Genomic DNA, 16,964 nt, shown 5'->3' on the forward strand with positions numbered 1-16,964 from the left:
CTTCAGTTTCTCTTTGAATTGCATCAGTCTGGACTCAAACCCTTGTCCATAAAGGTTTATACAGCAGCGATTTCGCATTATTGAGGAACTATACATGGCCTCTCCATCTTTGCTCAACCTCTGATTAAAAGATTTTTAAGAGGATTGAGTAATCTACATCCAACTATAAGACCTCTAATGCCCACCTGGAGTCTCTCGGTGGTTTTACAAGCACTGACTCGACCACCTTTCGAACCCATGGCGACGATCGATCTACGCCTTGCTTCATGGAAGACAGCCTTCCTTGTTGCAGTAACTTCAGCCCGTAGATCATCTGAACTCTGCACCCTTCGGGTAGACCCCCCCTTCCTAAATTTTCATAAGGAAAAGGTGGTTCTTCGAATGGATCCGTCTTTCCTTCTGAAGGTCTCTACTTCGTTTCACATGCAACAGGAGATTGTTTTACCGGCATTCTTTCCGACCCCTTCAAATCCGATAGAACGATCTCTGCATATGCTGGACGTTCGTCATTGCTTAGCTTTTTATAGGTCCAGGACTGAGTCTGTTCGGCATTCCAATAGACTTTTTGTGAAATATTCGGAACATGATCGGGGTTGCCCAGTCACCTCACAACGTCTTTCGAAATGGATAGTAAATACAATTGTCCTATCTTATCAGTTGGCTAAGTTGGACTTACCATCTACTCCAAGAGGCCATTCTACAAGAGCTGTCGCTACTTCTTCGGCCTTTGCATCAGGAGTCCCGATAGAAGATGTGTGCAGAGCGGCCATTTGGGCTACTCCGTGTACCTTCGCCAGACATTATAGACTCGATGTCCGTGCCAGACAGGATTGCTCTTTTGGCAGAGCTGTTCTTTCTTCTGTCCTTCGTTGATGACACCTCCCTCCTCCATTTTGGATAAGCTTGCTATTCTACCCATATGTGTGATGCACAGAGGCCATGACGAAGAAGAACAGGTTGCTTACCTGTAACTGATGTTCTTTGAGTGGCCATCTGTGCAGTCACACAACCCACCCTCCGACCCCGCTTGGTGTCATGGGTGGTCCGACTATTTTCTGCGATACTATGATATCTTTTTCCTATGTGTCGTACCACTACTAAATTTGGATTTCTTGTCATTCTGACAAACCTCTTATTATGCAACAAACGCCAGTCTTTCAAAGACTGGAAAATGGTGGACACTCTGCTCCTTATATAATGCTGGAGGGGAGGGGGAGTGGAGTTCCCGCCAAAAACCGTTAGCTGTTAATCTTCCGGCCAAAGGCACTGCGCAGGCGCAGAACCCATATGTGTGACTGCACAGATGGCCACTCGAAGAACATCAGTTACAGGTAAGCAACCTGTTCTTTCCATTCCAGTTGTAAAGGGATTTTAATTGTGATATAGCTGCTATTTATAACTTGTTCTCTAAACTTCTGGATACCACATGCTACCATAACTTCTTTAAGAAAATACCTGCATTTTATCTACAAAAACCCATAGGCCATTACAAATTTACACAATTTAACAGATAAAACCATAGATCTAATGTAACAAAACATAATACTAAGAATGGACCTGCCACAAATCAGGACAGTTTCCCCTTCAAAGCCTTCTTAGCTCCTCTTGGCAGCGAGGGCAAAAAGAGAAACTATATGACACATGTGCATCAACATCTGGTAGCAAGAACACTAATTTCTCAGGATCAGAATAAGCATTAGAGGCAGGTAGGATACCAGTCAAGAATTTATCTCTAAGTTCACTACATGTAATGAATGATATAATGCAAGCAATTCTTCACTTCAAGTGAACCAAAGATACAGACATGATGCTCCAGTGGGATTTGAAACTATCTGCTGGACAGAAAAGCTGTGTGCATGGTTAGGAATAGAAGGGCTATAAAGGCCACCCTAGGCCTATAGTCCGAGATGTTAACTAAATAATTGGATCTAAGATGATCAAGTTTAATTGGTTTAAACCAAGGAGCAACCTTGGAATTTGAAACTGATAATTGATCAGTTAGGGCATCTGAACAATATATCCAGTTCCTTAGTTGAGAATTATCAACTGTAGCCCCTAGGAGATCATTGGGGATGGAGTACCTAACAAAGATGGAATTATGAAACTTAAGTCAAATTAAACTGTTTGTGCCCTAAAGAATTGAGACTGGAGGAGCCATTTCTGTTCCAAGGCTTTATGCTTACTAGGTGTGCCTGAGCCCTGAGAGAAGGGAACCCTGTGCCCTTAGGCAGGGCAAGAATATGCCTTAGAAAAAGATTTTGAATTATCTCCGGGCTAGATGGATAGAATGTCCTCATTCCATCTGCATACTTCAATTCCATATAGGAGGTGGAGAATGACCTTGATCTTGTATAACTTCAGTGTGAGATCTATCGAGCGTCTGCCCTTAGTGTGGAAGAAATGCAAGCTTAACCCTACAATCCTAATTGCTGTGAATTTAACCATTTCCAAGTGAAGTTTCTGGTTTAAGGTGTCTCTAAAAGTAACCCTCAGGTATTTAAAAATGACATTGCTTGACTGGGTTACCAAGGATGCTCCAAGATGAAATTCTGGGTTTTTTCCCAAAGACCATTACTTAGGTCTTACCATAATGTATATTAAGATGTTCTTCCTTACAGTATAGTCCTAATTGCCACAATAACCTTATTAAACCAATTTTAGTTTTAGAAATCAGGACATATAAAAAAATTGAAATCAGTATATAACAAAATCAAAATGTTTGATTGGCTCAATGATGAGGGAGTAAATAGTGGTCCTGATAAGCTCTCTGCTATATTATTTATATATCAATTGAATAATAAGAGGGTCTGCACGCACCCCTACTTCACTCATTTTCTGATAGAAATTTTACTGGTTAGGGAACTGGACATTCCCAGCCTAATTTGTGCAACTGTGTCTCTGTAGAACTGTTGAAGCAAAGAAAGAAGTCTCTTATCAATATTCATTGCAGTGAGCTTTGACCACAAGTGTGATCTATTAATGGAGTCAAATGCAGCTGCCAGGTCAATAAATGCAATGTAAAGTGCCTTTGTGTGCCCATTAATACCAAAATTGACCAGTTGATGCAATGTTTGGCAATGCTTTGGCAATGGCCTCCTGTGTGAACCATCCCTGAAGGAGGTGAGAGGGATGGCCCCTAGGAGGAGGGCTTTTTCTGCAGCTGCTCCCAATGTTTGGAATGCTCTCCCCAGGGAGATTTGCCTGGCTCCTTCCTTACTTTCTTTTTGGTGCCAGGCAAAGACCTTCCTTTAAAATATAGATAGATAGATAGATAGATAGATAGATAGATAGATAGATAGATAGATAAAATGCCATTTGACCTTTGTTTTGTATTTCTGCCCATATTTTGTTGATATTCTATTTTTAATATGATGTAATTGGTTTTTATTGTGTTTTTATCGTGTGGATGTGAGCTGCCCAGAGATGCTGTGGCACAGTAGGGCAGCATACAAATATTTTAAATAAAGAAGGAAAGAAAATGGTTAATGAGGCCTTTTCAGAAACCTGCTTGTGTTGGGTGTAGAACATGCTCTGTATCCACCCAATCTTCCATTTTTAACAGCAAATATTTACTATAAAGTTTTGCTGATACCTCCAATAAACCTATTGGTCTATACTTATGTGGATCCATGCTATCCATTTTTTTGTGAATGGTTACTACAAGGCTCACCATCCAGCTGGGTGGGATCTGGCCTGTTTCATTAATCAAAGGGAACACTGGCCAGAACTGGAGCCCACCACTCTGGGAAGACTTTAAATAGATCAGGTAGCAGCATGTCTTCTCCTGGCAATTTACCAGGTTTCAGAGAGGCAATTAGACCTCTAATTTCAGAAATTGAAACTGGCAACCATTTGAGTGTCCCCCTGGGTGGCAAGAATTTGCCCTGTTGCTGTTCAGTAATCCCTTCTACTGGTGAGTAATGAGACCCAAAACTACCAAAACTACTGTGAAAACCAAACATGCCCCGATATGTAAGACTTGACCTAACAATAGGGACTGTTTTTATGTTTGTGACCAATTCCCGGAAGCAAGGAGTCTTCCCCCGCCCCCCAGAAACTGCTCAGTTTAGCTCCCTCCAAAGGAACTTAGCATGTTCTAATTTCTTTTGCTTAATTAAGTTTTTATCCTGGGACCTAAGTAATAAAAAATTGGACAACCCACCTTCCCTACTGTATTTAACTTGTCTCACACTATGAAGTAGTTCTTTTTTTAACATTTTACAATCACAATCAAATCAGCCATTTTAGGCATGAGTTATCAGGTTTTTTGGCCTATTATTCGTAAGGAGAGGCTTGAGGTAAATATTAATCTCATTGAAAATTTGTGTTGTAAAAGAAAATCTCTCAGGCAACTCAGTTCTTGGCTTGACAAGGTGGAAACTAATATAGGATATATTTTATCAGACCATTTAAGTTTCCTAAGATTGAGAATGACATCCTCTTCAAAGTCCGTAACCAGTTTCATCATGACATTAGAATTAACCTTGAGGAACAAGTGCTGTGGGCAGTGGGCAGTCAAAGTAAGACCTAAAATGTCAAACTTAGTCACCAAATGCATTAAGGCAGGAGTAATAGGCATGTAATCTACTGTACTAGCCCTGCCAGTCCCTAGATAAGTGCAAGTCCCAACCGTTAGATCAAGAAAAGTGCTGTGGGGTACATGAAGGTTAGAGACTGAGAGTAATTCCAAAAATTTTAACCCAAACTTATTTACTACTAAGTCCTTTGAAAAATGTTCTAAAAATTGTGCATGAACATTCAGACCATTCCCTTCCTCTAATGACCCACTCCTGTTCTTGCATTAAAGTCCCCACATAAAATAACATGTGCCTTTGGGAAAAGAGAAATTAGTGAGTCTAACATGTCAGTTAACGTGTCCCAAATGCACCCCCTTCCCTGGGGGCCCAATTCCTAGGCGGAATGTAAACATTGAAACACAAAAGGCTTCGGAAATAGTCACCTTTAAGGAGTAGGGTCTGAAAATTACTGGGGCAATTATTCTTTATGACCTGGATGTCTATGTTTAGATTCACTGATACCAGTATAGTCAAACCTCCACTTCCTTCTCTCTTTGAGTGATTTTTAATTGCAGGGACTGAATAAGCCCTAAACCACTGAATATCCAAAAAGTCGGGGTTCATGAGCCAAGTTTCTGGGAAGCATAGGATATCAAGATAGGAACTCTAGTTGTCAATCTGCAATCATTGTCTTATTTAGGTCACCCTCAGAGTTCACAAAAATGTAACCATTCTCCATGTAACCATTGGGCCTCCTCCAAATTGCTCCACACTCCCACATTGACGGCTAGGATGGTATCTGGTGCAATCCTTACTGTTTCTTGGCTGGAGGTGAAGGAGATGACTTCTGGGTGTCTTAATTTTGTACTCATTGGGGTCAGAAGTGAGGTTGTATCAGAGGGATTCTCAGGTGAAGTTGTCGAGCAGGTAACTTTAGGTTGTTTTCTTGTAAAGTTGTTTGGTTGCAGAGTTCAGGAAGTTTGTAATGATTTCCTATGGGGTTGCTGTCCAGTTGATGATCCAAGGATATTAAGTCAATTAAAGGGTTTGCTGCTGCTCTAACCAGCTGTAATGCTTGTTTCAATTCATCCAATTGTCTCAGTATTTCTTCTTGTTCACTGTTTGGTAAAGCTCCAAAGGAATTAATTAATCCTGTTCTAAAGTTTCATCAGTGCCAATTCTTTCTTGCATATGCTCAGTATGATTATTTGGGCAGTGTCTTGTCAAGGAGGCTGAGGGTGCTGGATTGCTATAGTTTTTAATCATTTAGCACACAGCCCATGGCACAAGGCAGGGGAGTATCTAGTTGAAAATTTCAGCCAAAGAAAGCTTTTTTTCATCTTGGAAGACAGACAGTGGATGTATTTGAAAGGTGGAGAGAAAATATTTCATTTTAAACAGATTACAGGGGATGGTAGAATGGTTAAAACAACAGTAAGATTCATTTGTGTCCGTTCATACTAGAGAGCCATTCAACAGCACTTATAACTTAGCTTTATAACTTTGATCATATAACTTTGGCATCAAAGAAGTGAGCTAAATGATAATAGCTCTTCTACTGGACCAGAGTCTGATGTTAGATCTGTTGAGTGTAATCCTTAGAGCAACCTGATGTGTTTGAAGGGTACGGTTTCACTTGTTTGAGTTTAACTCTTTTGTGGAAGGTGGATCTACAAGCTCTGCCTCTATTTGGTTGTCTTTTCTGGTTTTAGTTAATTCTTCTGAGCAGTTTTGCTTTCTTTGATTGTCCATAAACAGGTCAGGATTGGTGCCATATTTTGAGCTATTGCAGAAGCTACCAGCTTATCTGTATAGCTTTGCACAAAAGTTTCAAAGGCTGTTTTTAAAGAGTCCATCTTTGTGTTTATAAATGTTAGATGCTCAAAGATTGAAATTACAGTTTGTGCAGTTAATAGGCATTGTTTGGCAGCTAAACCTGTTGTGAATTTCTTTGGTGATTGTTAGCCTTGTTCTTCCCCCATCAAGATGTATTAACATTGGGGGAGGGTACTGCAGTTTGATCAGATGAATGGATTCCTCATGCAAAGTAGAGGATAACTCTAATAATTGTTGCTTTTCAATTTCTGTTTCCAAATCACAGAACAGTATATCATAACTGTTAGAGGTAGTTATAGAGTAAAAAGGATTTTGTTGTTGTTGTTATTACTCACGGTCTTCTCATGCATCATGTAGTCATCAATTTTTGGTTGTTTTGTTGGTGTTGGTTGAGTATGAGAGCCTGGGCTACTCCTGTTGTGTTTCTTGTTCTTCCCCATTGCTTCCGTGTTGGCGGAGCTTGAGGTTTCAGGAACTTGTGGTTCTGTTATACAATATCTCTTGCAGGAAACATGTCTATAAAATAAAACTACATAAAAATTAAAATGTGTGGCTAGGCAAATTATGAAAATAAAAAATAAAAATAAGTAGAACAGATAAAATATCAGAAGTAGTCCAGCAAAGAAGCTGTTGCTCCATTGCCATCTTGGCTTTGCCCTGCACCCCTTTTAGCCAATACTAGAGCATATTCTTGGAGTAGGTGGATCCTTGGATACAACAGAATTTATAGAAGTCAAAATACTTGTGGAAGGACAGATAAGATATAGAACAAACGTAACATAACCTGTCCCCTTTTCAAATGTACAATGAGCATTGGAAACCCCTTTATGTCATTCCAAACAAGGCTTTGATCCTGGATTCTTATATTCATTATACTTTAAGGGGCATACCAATTGTTAGGCAGCCAAAGTTTACCATCCAGTGATACATTCAGGATTTCCTGGGAACTTGAACTTGATTAAGAATGGAATCGTGTCTCAACAAGTCTGCTAATATCTTACTGTTGTCTGTCATTAATGCTTCTCTTTCTAACCCACCTTTATCCTTTTGAGCTATAAACCCTGTGGAATGATATATATGCTTTTTTGTATTACTACAGTTTCATATCAACATATTATTTTCCAATGTATTTGACATATTGGAACTTTTTTTTCTTTGAGCAGCAATTACAAGCAAAGCTTGTAATACTAAGCAGTGATCTGGACTTTGTAATAACTTGCTTGACATGGCAGTTGCCCAGGTAACCACATCGCAACAAGCAGTAGAAAACTGCTTTAACTATCCAACACAGTATGGGGATTACACACAGGTATGTGACGCATATGGTTTGGCTGCAATTGATGGATGTCTGCTATTTTGAATCATAGTTTGTTATAAAAATGCTACAGAATTCTAGGCAGGTAATGATTTAGGACATTCATACACAATTGACCTCTTTGGGAGTTATTACTCTGATAATTACTCCTCCTATATTATTTATTTACTTATTTTATACTGATAATTTTAATTTTATATTATTATGTTTGTAACTCAGTGTATTTTTTGTATTTTTGTATTTAATGGTAATTTATTATGTTCTATTGTATTTCAATGTATTTTATTATGTTGTAAGCCGTCCCGAGGCTTCAGCAAGGGGCGGCATAGAAATGTAACAATAATAATAATAATAATAATAATAATAATAATAATAATAATAATAATAAGCACTGACCATGACAATGCTGGCTAGGGCTGGTTGGAACTGTAATGTAAAACATCTGAAGGGTACCAGGTTGCCTACCCTCAGTTTAGGAGAATCATAAATTACCATGCATTATAGCATCATACAGTTAGATTTCTAGGTTGCTTTTTTTTTTAATTGCAGCATTAGGATTGGGATAAGTATTAGAAACCAAAAACAAAATGTAGTCTCTGCAGCTGCAGGAAATTAACCAAATGATGCAACTATTCAAGAAAGCACTGAAACTGAAGAAACGGCTTAACAGCATGGAAAGAAAGTTAAGAAAAATGCATACAATAAATACCTCAGATCTTAATTCCTCTATATTCTACACTAGTTGAGACTTAGAGCTTTGTGTTTTGCCCTTCTTTTTTTACTCCTTCTCAATAATCAGCTTTTTTTTTTTTTTTTTTTTTTTTTGCAAACTGCCTTATTGTGCAGTGTGTGCAGTTTTCTTTTAATTGTGGACCTCTGTCTCTGTGTTATAGAAAGAAAAGCATTTGTTCTGCTGGAAAACTTAGAGAATCCTCTGTACAACTTCTGAGAGCACAAATAAATCGCATCATTTTAAGCTGAAGCACAGTGGCAAATGATCCCAAACTGATATGCTGCTGCTGCTAGTATGTTCAGTGACTGGCCCACAATCACCCAGTAAGTTTCATGGTCAAGCAGGAACTAGAACCAAGGTCTCCTACATCCCAGTCATCCCTCTGATCATTATGCCACATGCACGAAGGATATCTTGTAGATCAAATGCAATTCTAGTGCTTTCTCCAACACTGCTTTCCATGCAAGAACTTCCTGGTGCTCATGTGATGGGAAGTAACTGTGGCATGCAAAGAGATGTGAATGGCACTGGTGCAGGACTGGGAAGCGTTGATCTAGTAGAATGACTGCTCTGACTCAAATTCTTGAATACTTCAAGGAAGTTAAGAGAATTGATAATTAGTTGTTTTGTAAAGGCAGGTTGCTTACCTGTAACTGTTGTTCTTTGAGTGGTCATCTGTGTATTCACATATATGGGGGGCTTTGCCTTGCAGCACAAGGCCTAGATCAGAGACAAAAACTTCCTTAGTTCAGTGACATGGAGTTGGCAGGGGCCCTCCTACCCCTTCCAGAAGTCTGGATAAAAAGGGTTCTTCAGTGCCTTGAAGATTGCAAAGGCCAAGTGCAGTAGAAGAAGAAGCATGGAAGGTCACCAGCCCTGACCGCCTAATTGCCGGAAATGGCATGACAAGGGTGACGACAGCCAGCAGGGTGGAGGGTGGGTTGTGTGAGTGCATAGATGAACACTCGAATGACAGTTACAGGTAAGCAACCTGCCTTTCTTCTTCATGGTCTCTGTGCAATCACACATATGGGCAGCTAGCAAGCTTACCCATTGTGGATGGAGGGGCTGTTGTCACTGAAGGACTGCTGAGAGAATCGTCCTGCCAAACACGCAGTCTTGCCTGATGCAGATGTCCAGCCAATAGTGGCAGATGAAGGTCGATGGTGTGGATCATGTGGCATCCTTGCAGATATCTTGTAGTGCAGTGTCAGCAAGCAGGGTGCTGGAAGTGGCTTGTGCACGTGTGGAGTGCGTGCATGGACAAGTAGGCAGGTTGATGCCTGCCATTTCGTAGGTGCGGTAGCTCTGGTAGCAGAGAGAGAGCCTCTGTGCTGAAACTGGCTCTCTTTTCCTTGGGCTCTGGTAGCAGAGAAGAGGCATTTGGTGCTCCCGATCTGCTCAGTCCTGTCCTTGTAGAAGGTGAGGGCCCTGCGGATGTCAAGGAGATGTAGGGTGGCCTCTATTGGGGTGGAGGGGTTGGGGAAGAAGGCTGGTAGGACAATGTTCTGGTTAAGGTGGAACCAGGAGGCAACCTAGGGTGTGAAGTGGGAATCCAGGTGGAGGGCGGCCTTGTCCCTGTGGAAAGTTAGAAAGGGAGCATCGACCTGCAGCACAATGAGCTTCCTGGCAGGATGCGCCGAAATAATGGCCACCAAGAATGCTGTCTTCCATGAGAGGAGGCAGAGGTCTGGTCATGGGTTCAAAGGGTCTCTTGGTCAGGGCCTGGAGAACCACAGAGAGGCTCCATGAAGGTGTGCAGGAGCAAACTGGAGGGGCATTGTCCTGGAGTTATCAAGAAATTAAAGTATATGCTTCCTTTGCTAAAGTTTTTGTTAAACAACATATCGTGTTGGTTCAATTTTCTTAGTTTTAATTCCATTGAATAGACAGGTCAATCATTATACAAAAGGATAGCCATAGTTCAACATGAGCCTTTATATGGTACTACCAACCTTTGTGATTATGCAGGTGTCCAAATTTGACCAGCCCATGGGGAAAATCACTTGGTGGCACACTAACAGCTTGGGGGTGAGGATTTAATCACTGTGATAAAACCTTTGTAACTGTTAAGTTAGTGGTAATTTTCATTCACCACAGGAGGGCAACTGTTTGGAAGCTTGCTTTAGAGTCAACTTCAAATGCCCTTCCATCTTATCAGACACATAAAAAGGAATACATGTGTGACTGTGGGGCCACATGGAATAGGTTTGTCCACTGCTGTCTACACATACTGTCTCAGTTCTCCCCAGACAAATTTCAGGGACTTTCCTCATGTGCAGAAGCTCTCTGTACCTAACTCTGAATGCAGAGAGCTATTCCCAGTGGATATCATCAATGGTTTGGGGAGCATGATGACTCTGGTGGATAGAGCTAGCCTGTACAGCTCAATACTGAACACTGTATCTATGTTCAGCTTTTCGATTTGGCCATGTGTATCCCCAAATCAAATTGCAGATTGGATACAATGAGTTATTGGGAAAGTAAATTTCCTGAACTTGAATCCATCTTGCACAAAACAGGCCTAGTTCTTGAGGATTATTTGTCCATCTGAAGACTGAAAAAGGTGCTTGGTCAGAGGAAAGCAAACTTTCAGTTAGTTTTAAGATGTGTATGTGGGCTGGTTTCCTTGTATAGTGAGACGCAGTTTGGTAGGTAGGTAGACTATAAGGATGACCGTACCTATGCAAGTCGTATAACTCTCATATTCAGTAGCCAGTATGATTTGCTGGGGAATGCTGAGAGTTGTGGGTTGCTTTTCTGCCTAAGCATGCATAGGGTTATGCCTATGGTTTTTTTTTTAAACAAAAATGAAGACATATAAATCAAACATGTTTTCAGTACATATAAAACGCATAAATCTAGTTAGTCTCCAATGAACTAGAATGCTTGGCATAGGGATTCTATCAGTTTGTTTCTAAAATAAAGGATTTGTTTAATAGATTGTAAAGAGCTATAGAGAACCACATCAGCTGTAGCTGTGCAAGTTGTAGTTTGTCTGCACCAAATCATATAGGAAAAGGTATTAGGCAAAGTCTCTCACACACGTGCACATACACACACACACACAACACACACATTCTCTCGCCCTCTCCTAACTTTAAAGAACATTGTGCCAATGCTTAAACTTAATGCAGAAAGCTGTAATCCTCATTTGCAGAAATACTTTTAAGTTATACACCTGTTAGGAATGGTTCAGTTAATCTTGCATGGAGTAAGCAAGATGACTTATTTATGGTCTAAAATCATATGAATGAAGGATGAACTACATACAGCCCCTTTGTGGCTCTTTTTTGTTGCTGTCAAATTGTGACAGCAGTGCAGTAACCCCCCAACAACCCCCTTTAAAACAAGGCACAAGGAAGTATGCGGCTTGTTTCTGTATAAAACTCACACACTCAAAACTCCAGAGGAGTGTAATTAAAATGCATTAAAATGGGATGCACATGCCACATGCACCTTGTTTAAAGCAGAACTGTGCCTGTTTTGGCAGAGTTTTGCTGATAGTGGTTTGAGTAGTTGTGTGTGATGCACAGCCTGGTGGGTTCTGGGAGAAAGAAAATAGGCCTAAAGGCTCTCCAAAGATGTCCACACATGATGCACACAAATTCTGTCATTCAGACTCTCATTATGGGCAAAGTATTGCTGATTGATTTGTCTCAGGAAATGAAACAGAATAAGCAAGAAAGTGCTAGACGTTGGTCTGACATGGTGGAAGGAATGAATACATCACTTAGATGCATATGTATGTCCTTGTTTTTCAAAGAACATTTTTGTGTTTCTAGTTAACATAATAATCATGATGAAAAATAACAGAAGACAGTAGACTGAAAGTTGCTTTGTCTTTGGCAGGATTCAGTCCAGCAATGGTATCAACAGTATGCTCAGGCATACCGTACCATTCAAGCTAGAGTAGAAGAAATAGCAAATGACAGGCCAGAGGTAAGTTATGGGTTTAAATTAATGTTGTTCGTTTTTAACCAGCATCCTGTATCCAGGATGCTAATATTTAAGGCCAGATTTTGAAATACAACAAAACCAACCTATTACATAGCAGCTTTTGTTAACATCCTCTTCAGTCTTTCAGTATGCATCTTTCAGCATCTCACACATGTATATGCACTGTGAAGTGTCCAAGTACTAACTGAGCATATAATGCAACTTTTCCAAAAACATTTTTCTTGTCATTAAAAAAAAAGCCTATTTCAACACTATGAACCACAGAAACCTGATTTTTTTCCTATTAATTTCAGCCTCACTGGTATTAGTGGGGAGATGCCATAAGTGGTTGTGACTGGGTCCTATTACTTCTTAGAAGCTATGCAGGGAAAGTTTTCCTCCAGAGGGTCTGAGAGGCAATGGTGGGGGTGAAGGGAGGCATCCTAGACTTGGTTCTGACCAACAGGGAGGATCTGGTGGATGATGTCCAGATTAGGGGCGCTCTGGATGAGAATGATCCTATGCTTTGAGATCAGGGGAACAGGAATGAACATTAGGTCAAGTACTAGGAGATGGGACTCCTCAATGGCCAACTTCATTAAATTGAAGGCCAGGCTTAAGGAAGTCTCCTGAGAGAGGGTCCTGGAAGGCAAAGGAGTTCAGGACTGGTGGATGGCTCTAAAAAGGGAGGTCTTGGAAGCTCAAGTCTTAACAATACAAAGCAGACTGGCATAGGATGCAAAGGGAAGTGGTGAGAGGGGTTAGAAGGAAGAGGGACCTCCGCAGAACATGGACACTTAGGAAGTAGGAAGAAGAAGGGGAGACAGGCAGTGGGACCATTTAAAAGGGAGAGAGAGAATGTGGTAACTGATGTAAGGAAACAGACACAGATGTTAAATGATCGTTATTCTTCTGTGTTCTCTCCAAAGTGGACAGGGGGAAATCTACCTGGGAGGCTATTTGAGGTTGGGGTTATGGGGGCACAGATTGGGGTCACCTCTCTATAAGTTGAGTAGCTCTTCAGGGCCCTGGATGTTACAAAGTCACTTATCCCTGATGGGCTACACCCAAGGGTACTTTGAGAATTGGCAGAGGTACTCTCGTATCTGTTGGCATTCATTTCTGAGGCCTCATGGAAAATGGAAGAAATTCCGAAGAATTGGAGGGTGGCATCAATGGTTCCAGTCTTCAAAAAGTGTAGCAGATGGGATATCGGGAAGTACAGTCGCATACTCTCGGGTGTAACCCATGAGGGCCTGGTGCCTTTGTAACGTCCAATGCCCTGAGGAGCTCCTCAACTTCTGGGTGGGAGGAGTCTAATCTGGCCCCCTAAATCCCCGACCTCGTCCAATCCCCCATGCAAATCTCCCCCATCCTGCTTTGGGGAGAACACAGAGGCAAAATATCATAGAGTCAAATAGAGTGGAGCCGGGTGGAGCCAGGGGTCAGAGTAGATGGTCTGGGAGACCCCCCCCCCCCTTTTGGGTCACTCTGTTGCTATGGTTATTAAATCCACTACCATGTAACTCAGGCTAGATGTACCTGGTGGTTTGTAAAGCCAGTGTGGTTGGTGTAATGGATAAAGACTGGTCTTTGGAATATTGGACTTCAAATCCCCAATCTAGATATTGGGCTAATCAGTATTTCTAAACCGGATCAGTATTTCTAAGGCTAAAATGGGGTGAAATCTTTGTACCAGTAAGTTCCTTGAAAAAAGGACAAGATGTAAATGTGGAACAAATGTTTACACCAAATTAACCTTTTATCTGGAAAGCCCTGGAAGTAACTTGTTTCACCAGAACAACTGACCTAAGGTCTGAGCCAACTCTCTCTTTATCAGGCTGATTTCTACTTGGCTTGTCTGGGGCTTAAGCAAGTTAGGCCAGGATTTTTTTTTATTTTGCTCCAGTTCAGTCTTAGGTCCACTGGCAAAATGCATGCAATTAAAAAAAGTTTCATTAAAACAAACTTCGGGGGGGGGGGGGGGAGGGAATGATCCTTAGTCTCAGTAATACATGCATTCTCATATTTCTCCATCTTGTTTCCATGTAGGAATCTGATGGTGGAGTTTATTGTGACTATAGTAACTATTTACAGGTCATTCCTTCGTGTTATGCTCCAGCTCAAGGATCCTTTCATCCAGGCATTTTACCACTTACACCTCAAAACCCACTGAAGGTAAGGGGAATAAATAAGCACACGGATTTCTGATGCAGCCTACATATTACATTATACATTATGGATGGCCAGCCTTTGAACATGAGGCTTTGTGTATTTTTACCCATTGCATAAATGAGGAATTTGAACAGCTGTTCTTCAGACCCTTTGTGCTCTGAGAAGCAGCACTGGAGAAAGAATGGGATAAAAGACGAAACAATCGTTGAAATTCCTTCATCTGCATTAATGTGAAACATACAGGATTGCACATTTTGAAAGGTTGGGGCCTTTTCCCAGTTAGGATCTGTATCCTCCTAGACGAATGTCTTATGGGCCACCATATGCATAATGCTGCTTAAGGATTTCTTGGAATTTTTATGCAATGTGCTTGCCTTCATTCTCTGTTGATAATGGGAAGATTTCAGAGTAAACATAGCTGGTGCAACTGTTACAGTCACAGGAAGCCGCTTGTGAATGGAAAGGCTCCTTCTAGCAAGCTTTTGATCTAGTGGAGCTTTTCCAAGTGGGTAGATGTGGGAGGAGATAATTTTGGCAGATTTTATGTTCACTGAAAACATAAGTGGTGCTCCAGAGGGTTGGTAAATACTCTGACAGTAGGAGGCTGGTACTGGGGACTGCAGAGGGAAAGAGTGGCAAAATCATCTACTCTTCATTTTTGACACCAGTTGAATTTCACTTGCGGTTCTCCTGAAAATGGAACAAAACTCCAGATCTAATCTCATCACATACTTGGCAGGGCAAGTTATGTTTAGAGAGCAGCATAGCATTTTTACACAAAGCAAAATTCAGCCATGTATAAAGAACTGTACATTGTCATAAATGACTTTTACAATTTTTAGATGGCACCTATAGGAAATGAAAAGCAGGGCTCTTCATACCTCATCAGCACCCCAGAAGATGGTCGAGTGGACTATCTTAACCAACAAGCTCAGGGCTCCATGGTACATTATGCAGAATTATATCTTAAAAGGAAACGTGTATATTAAGATCATGCTCAATGTCAAAGCCACTTCATATCCTTCATGTCACTCATATCTTTCACTTTTGATACGTATTGCAGATTTTTTTTTAAAAAAAACCCAATTCCATATAGGAAATCCATTTTTAAGTAAATTTCTGTGTAACAAGTATGTGGGTATGTGTTGCAATCACTGTTATACTCGAGACTGGTTTCTATCTGTAGGATGGAAATTAAGTTTCTTAAAGAAATGGCAGCTTTGTGGATTGAGAATTTCTCTCAAAGCAATAAAATAATATGGAGTGAATATTTTCTTGAAGCGTTGCTTGAAGTTGTATTATTAGTCTTAAGAAAACAATCATGCAGGTGTTCTTCAACTTCTTTGAGGATTTAGGTTCTTGGCTGCAAGGCATTCATGTTTAATCCTTTCTTCTGACATTTGAGAATACTTTCCCATTATAGGCTGGGGCTTGCATGATAAATTACAGCCCAGTTAGTATGATAGGAAGAGTCCAAGTACTAAAGTTCAGTCTGCTTAAAATTAGCCAGATCATCTTCAGATCAAGTCATGGATCTTAATGTAGTCATGTCTCTGAAAGTGGTAGTAGGCTAGGAAACTATCAACAAATTTTGATCTTATTTAAAAAGCTGATGCTGGTGATACAAGCATGCATGACATTTCTGTGAAAATATCAGATTAATCGTAGGCTCATCACTGGTCTACAAATTTTGGGAAATTATCAACCTCTTAGATTAAAATGTGCTAATTCTTACATATTTGATTAGATGAATTAGCCAACTACTCCATTCTATACCTTTATTACTGTTTTGGACTTCTAAACCTGCCTTAATGTAGGAAGGGAAAGCTAAGAAAGGAAAAATCAAAGGAAAAAAATGTGGATTGACTGAGTGATCCCTCAAACCTGTCAGAGTTGCTTGTGATAGTTTGTGTAGCAGTCCCTTGCAAAAGTATTTCATAGCTGAAGCCAGTGATCACCACTTTGTTTGTTCTTGAAAGTGGTTGCAATCTCAAGGAGGCTAGAAAATTCAGTTCCCAGAGCTAATACTGGCCTATAGTACCGATCAGAGATTACATCTTTCTCCCCAGCCCTGGGATGGGAGGAGAAAGCTGCAACTTGATCACTATGACTTGTTGCCTTCTTCCTTCCCTGTGTGTGCTTGGCTATCTGAAGGGAGAAGAGTTCTAGAAAGGCCTCTGATGGCTCGTCAGTCTGAGCTACATTTCCCCAGTGTGTACACAGACCAAACATGCAACATAATCAACATAATTTTTTTTCTTTGAGGTGAAACCAGGTAACTGTGGCATCAGGGACAGTAGTCTACCACATTGGCTTCATATGTGTACCTTATCTATTTTCATACTTATGGAGTTGATCACACCCCACATTCTGCATTGTGGGAAGGGTTACCTAGGTTTGGTTGGATAGTTATTGCATAGGTCAAAGCCAAGACAGTTGTGAAATAGCA

At 40.7% G+C, this 16,964-nt stretch overlaps 1 protein-coding gene across 1 annotated transcript in view; it reads left to right on the forward strand.

The window, feature by feature from the left end:
* The window catches only part of RAVER2 (ribonucleoprotein, PTB binding 2), a 73,312-nt gene extending 56,376 nt beyond the window's left edge, over nucleotides 1-16,936 (forward strand). The window contains 2 exon segments of the mRNA XM_044430073.1: nucleotides 7,517-7,662; nucleotides 15,358-16,936. Of these exon segments, the coding sequence (XP_044286008.1) occupies nucleotides 7,517-7,662; nucleotides 15,358-15,504 (293 nt within the window). The 3' untranslated portion in view covers nucleotides 15,505-16,936.
* The last annotated feature ends 28 nt before the right edge of the window (nucleotides 16,937-16,964 follow it).

This window comes from Varanus komodoensis, unplaced genomic scaffold, assembly GCF_004798865.1.
Source record: "Varanus komodoensis strain SLA01 unplaced genomic scaffold, ASM479886v1 scaffold20_1, whole genome shotgun sequence".
NCBI lineage: Eukaryota > Metazoa > Chordata > Lepidosauria > Squamata > Varanidae > Varanus > Varanus komodoensis.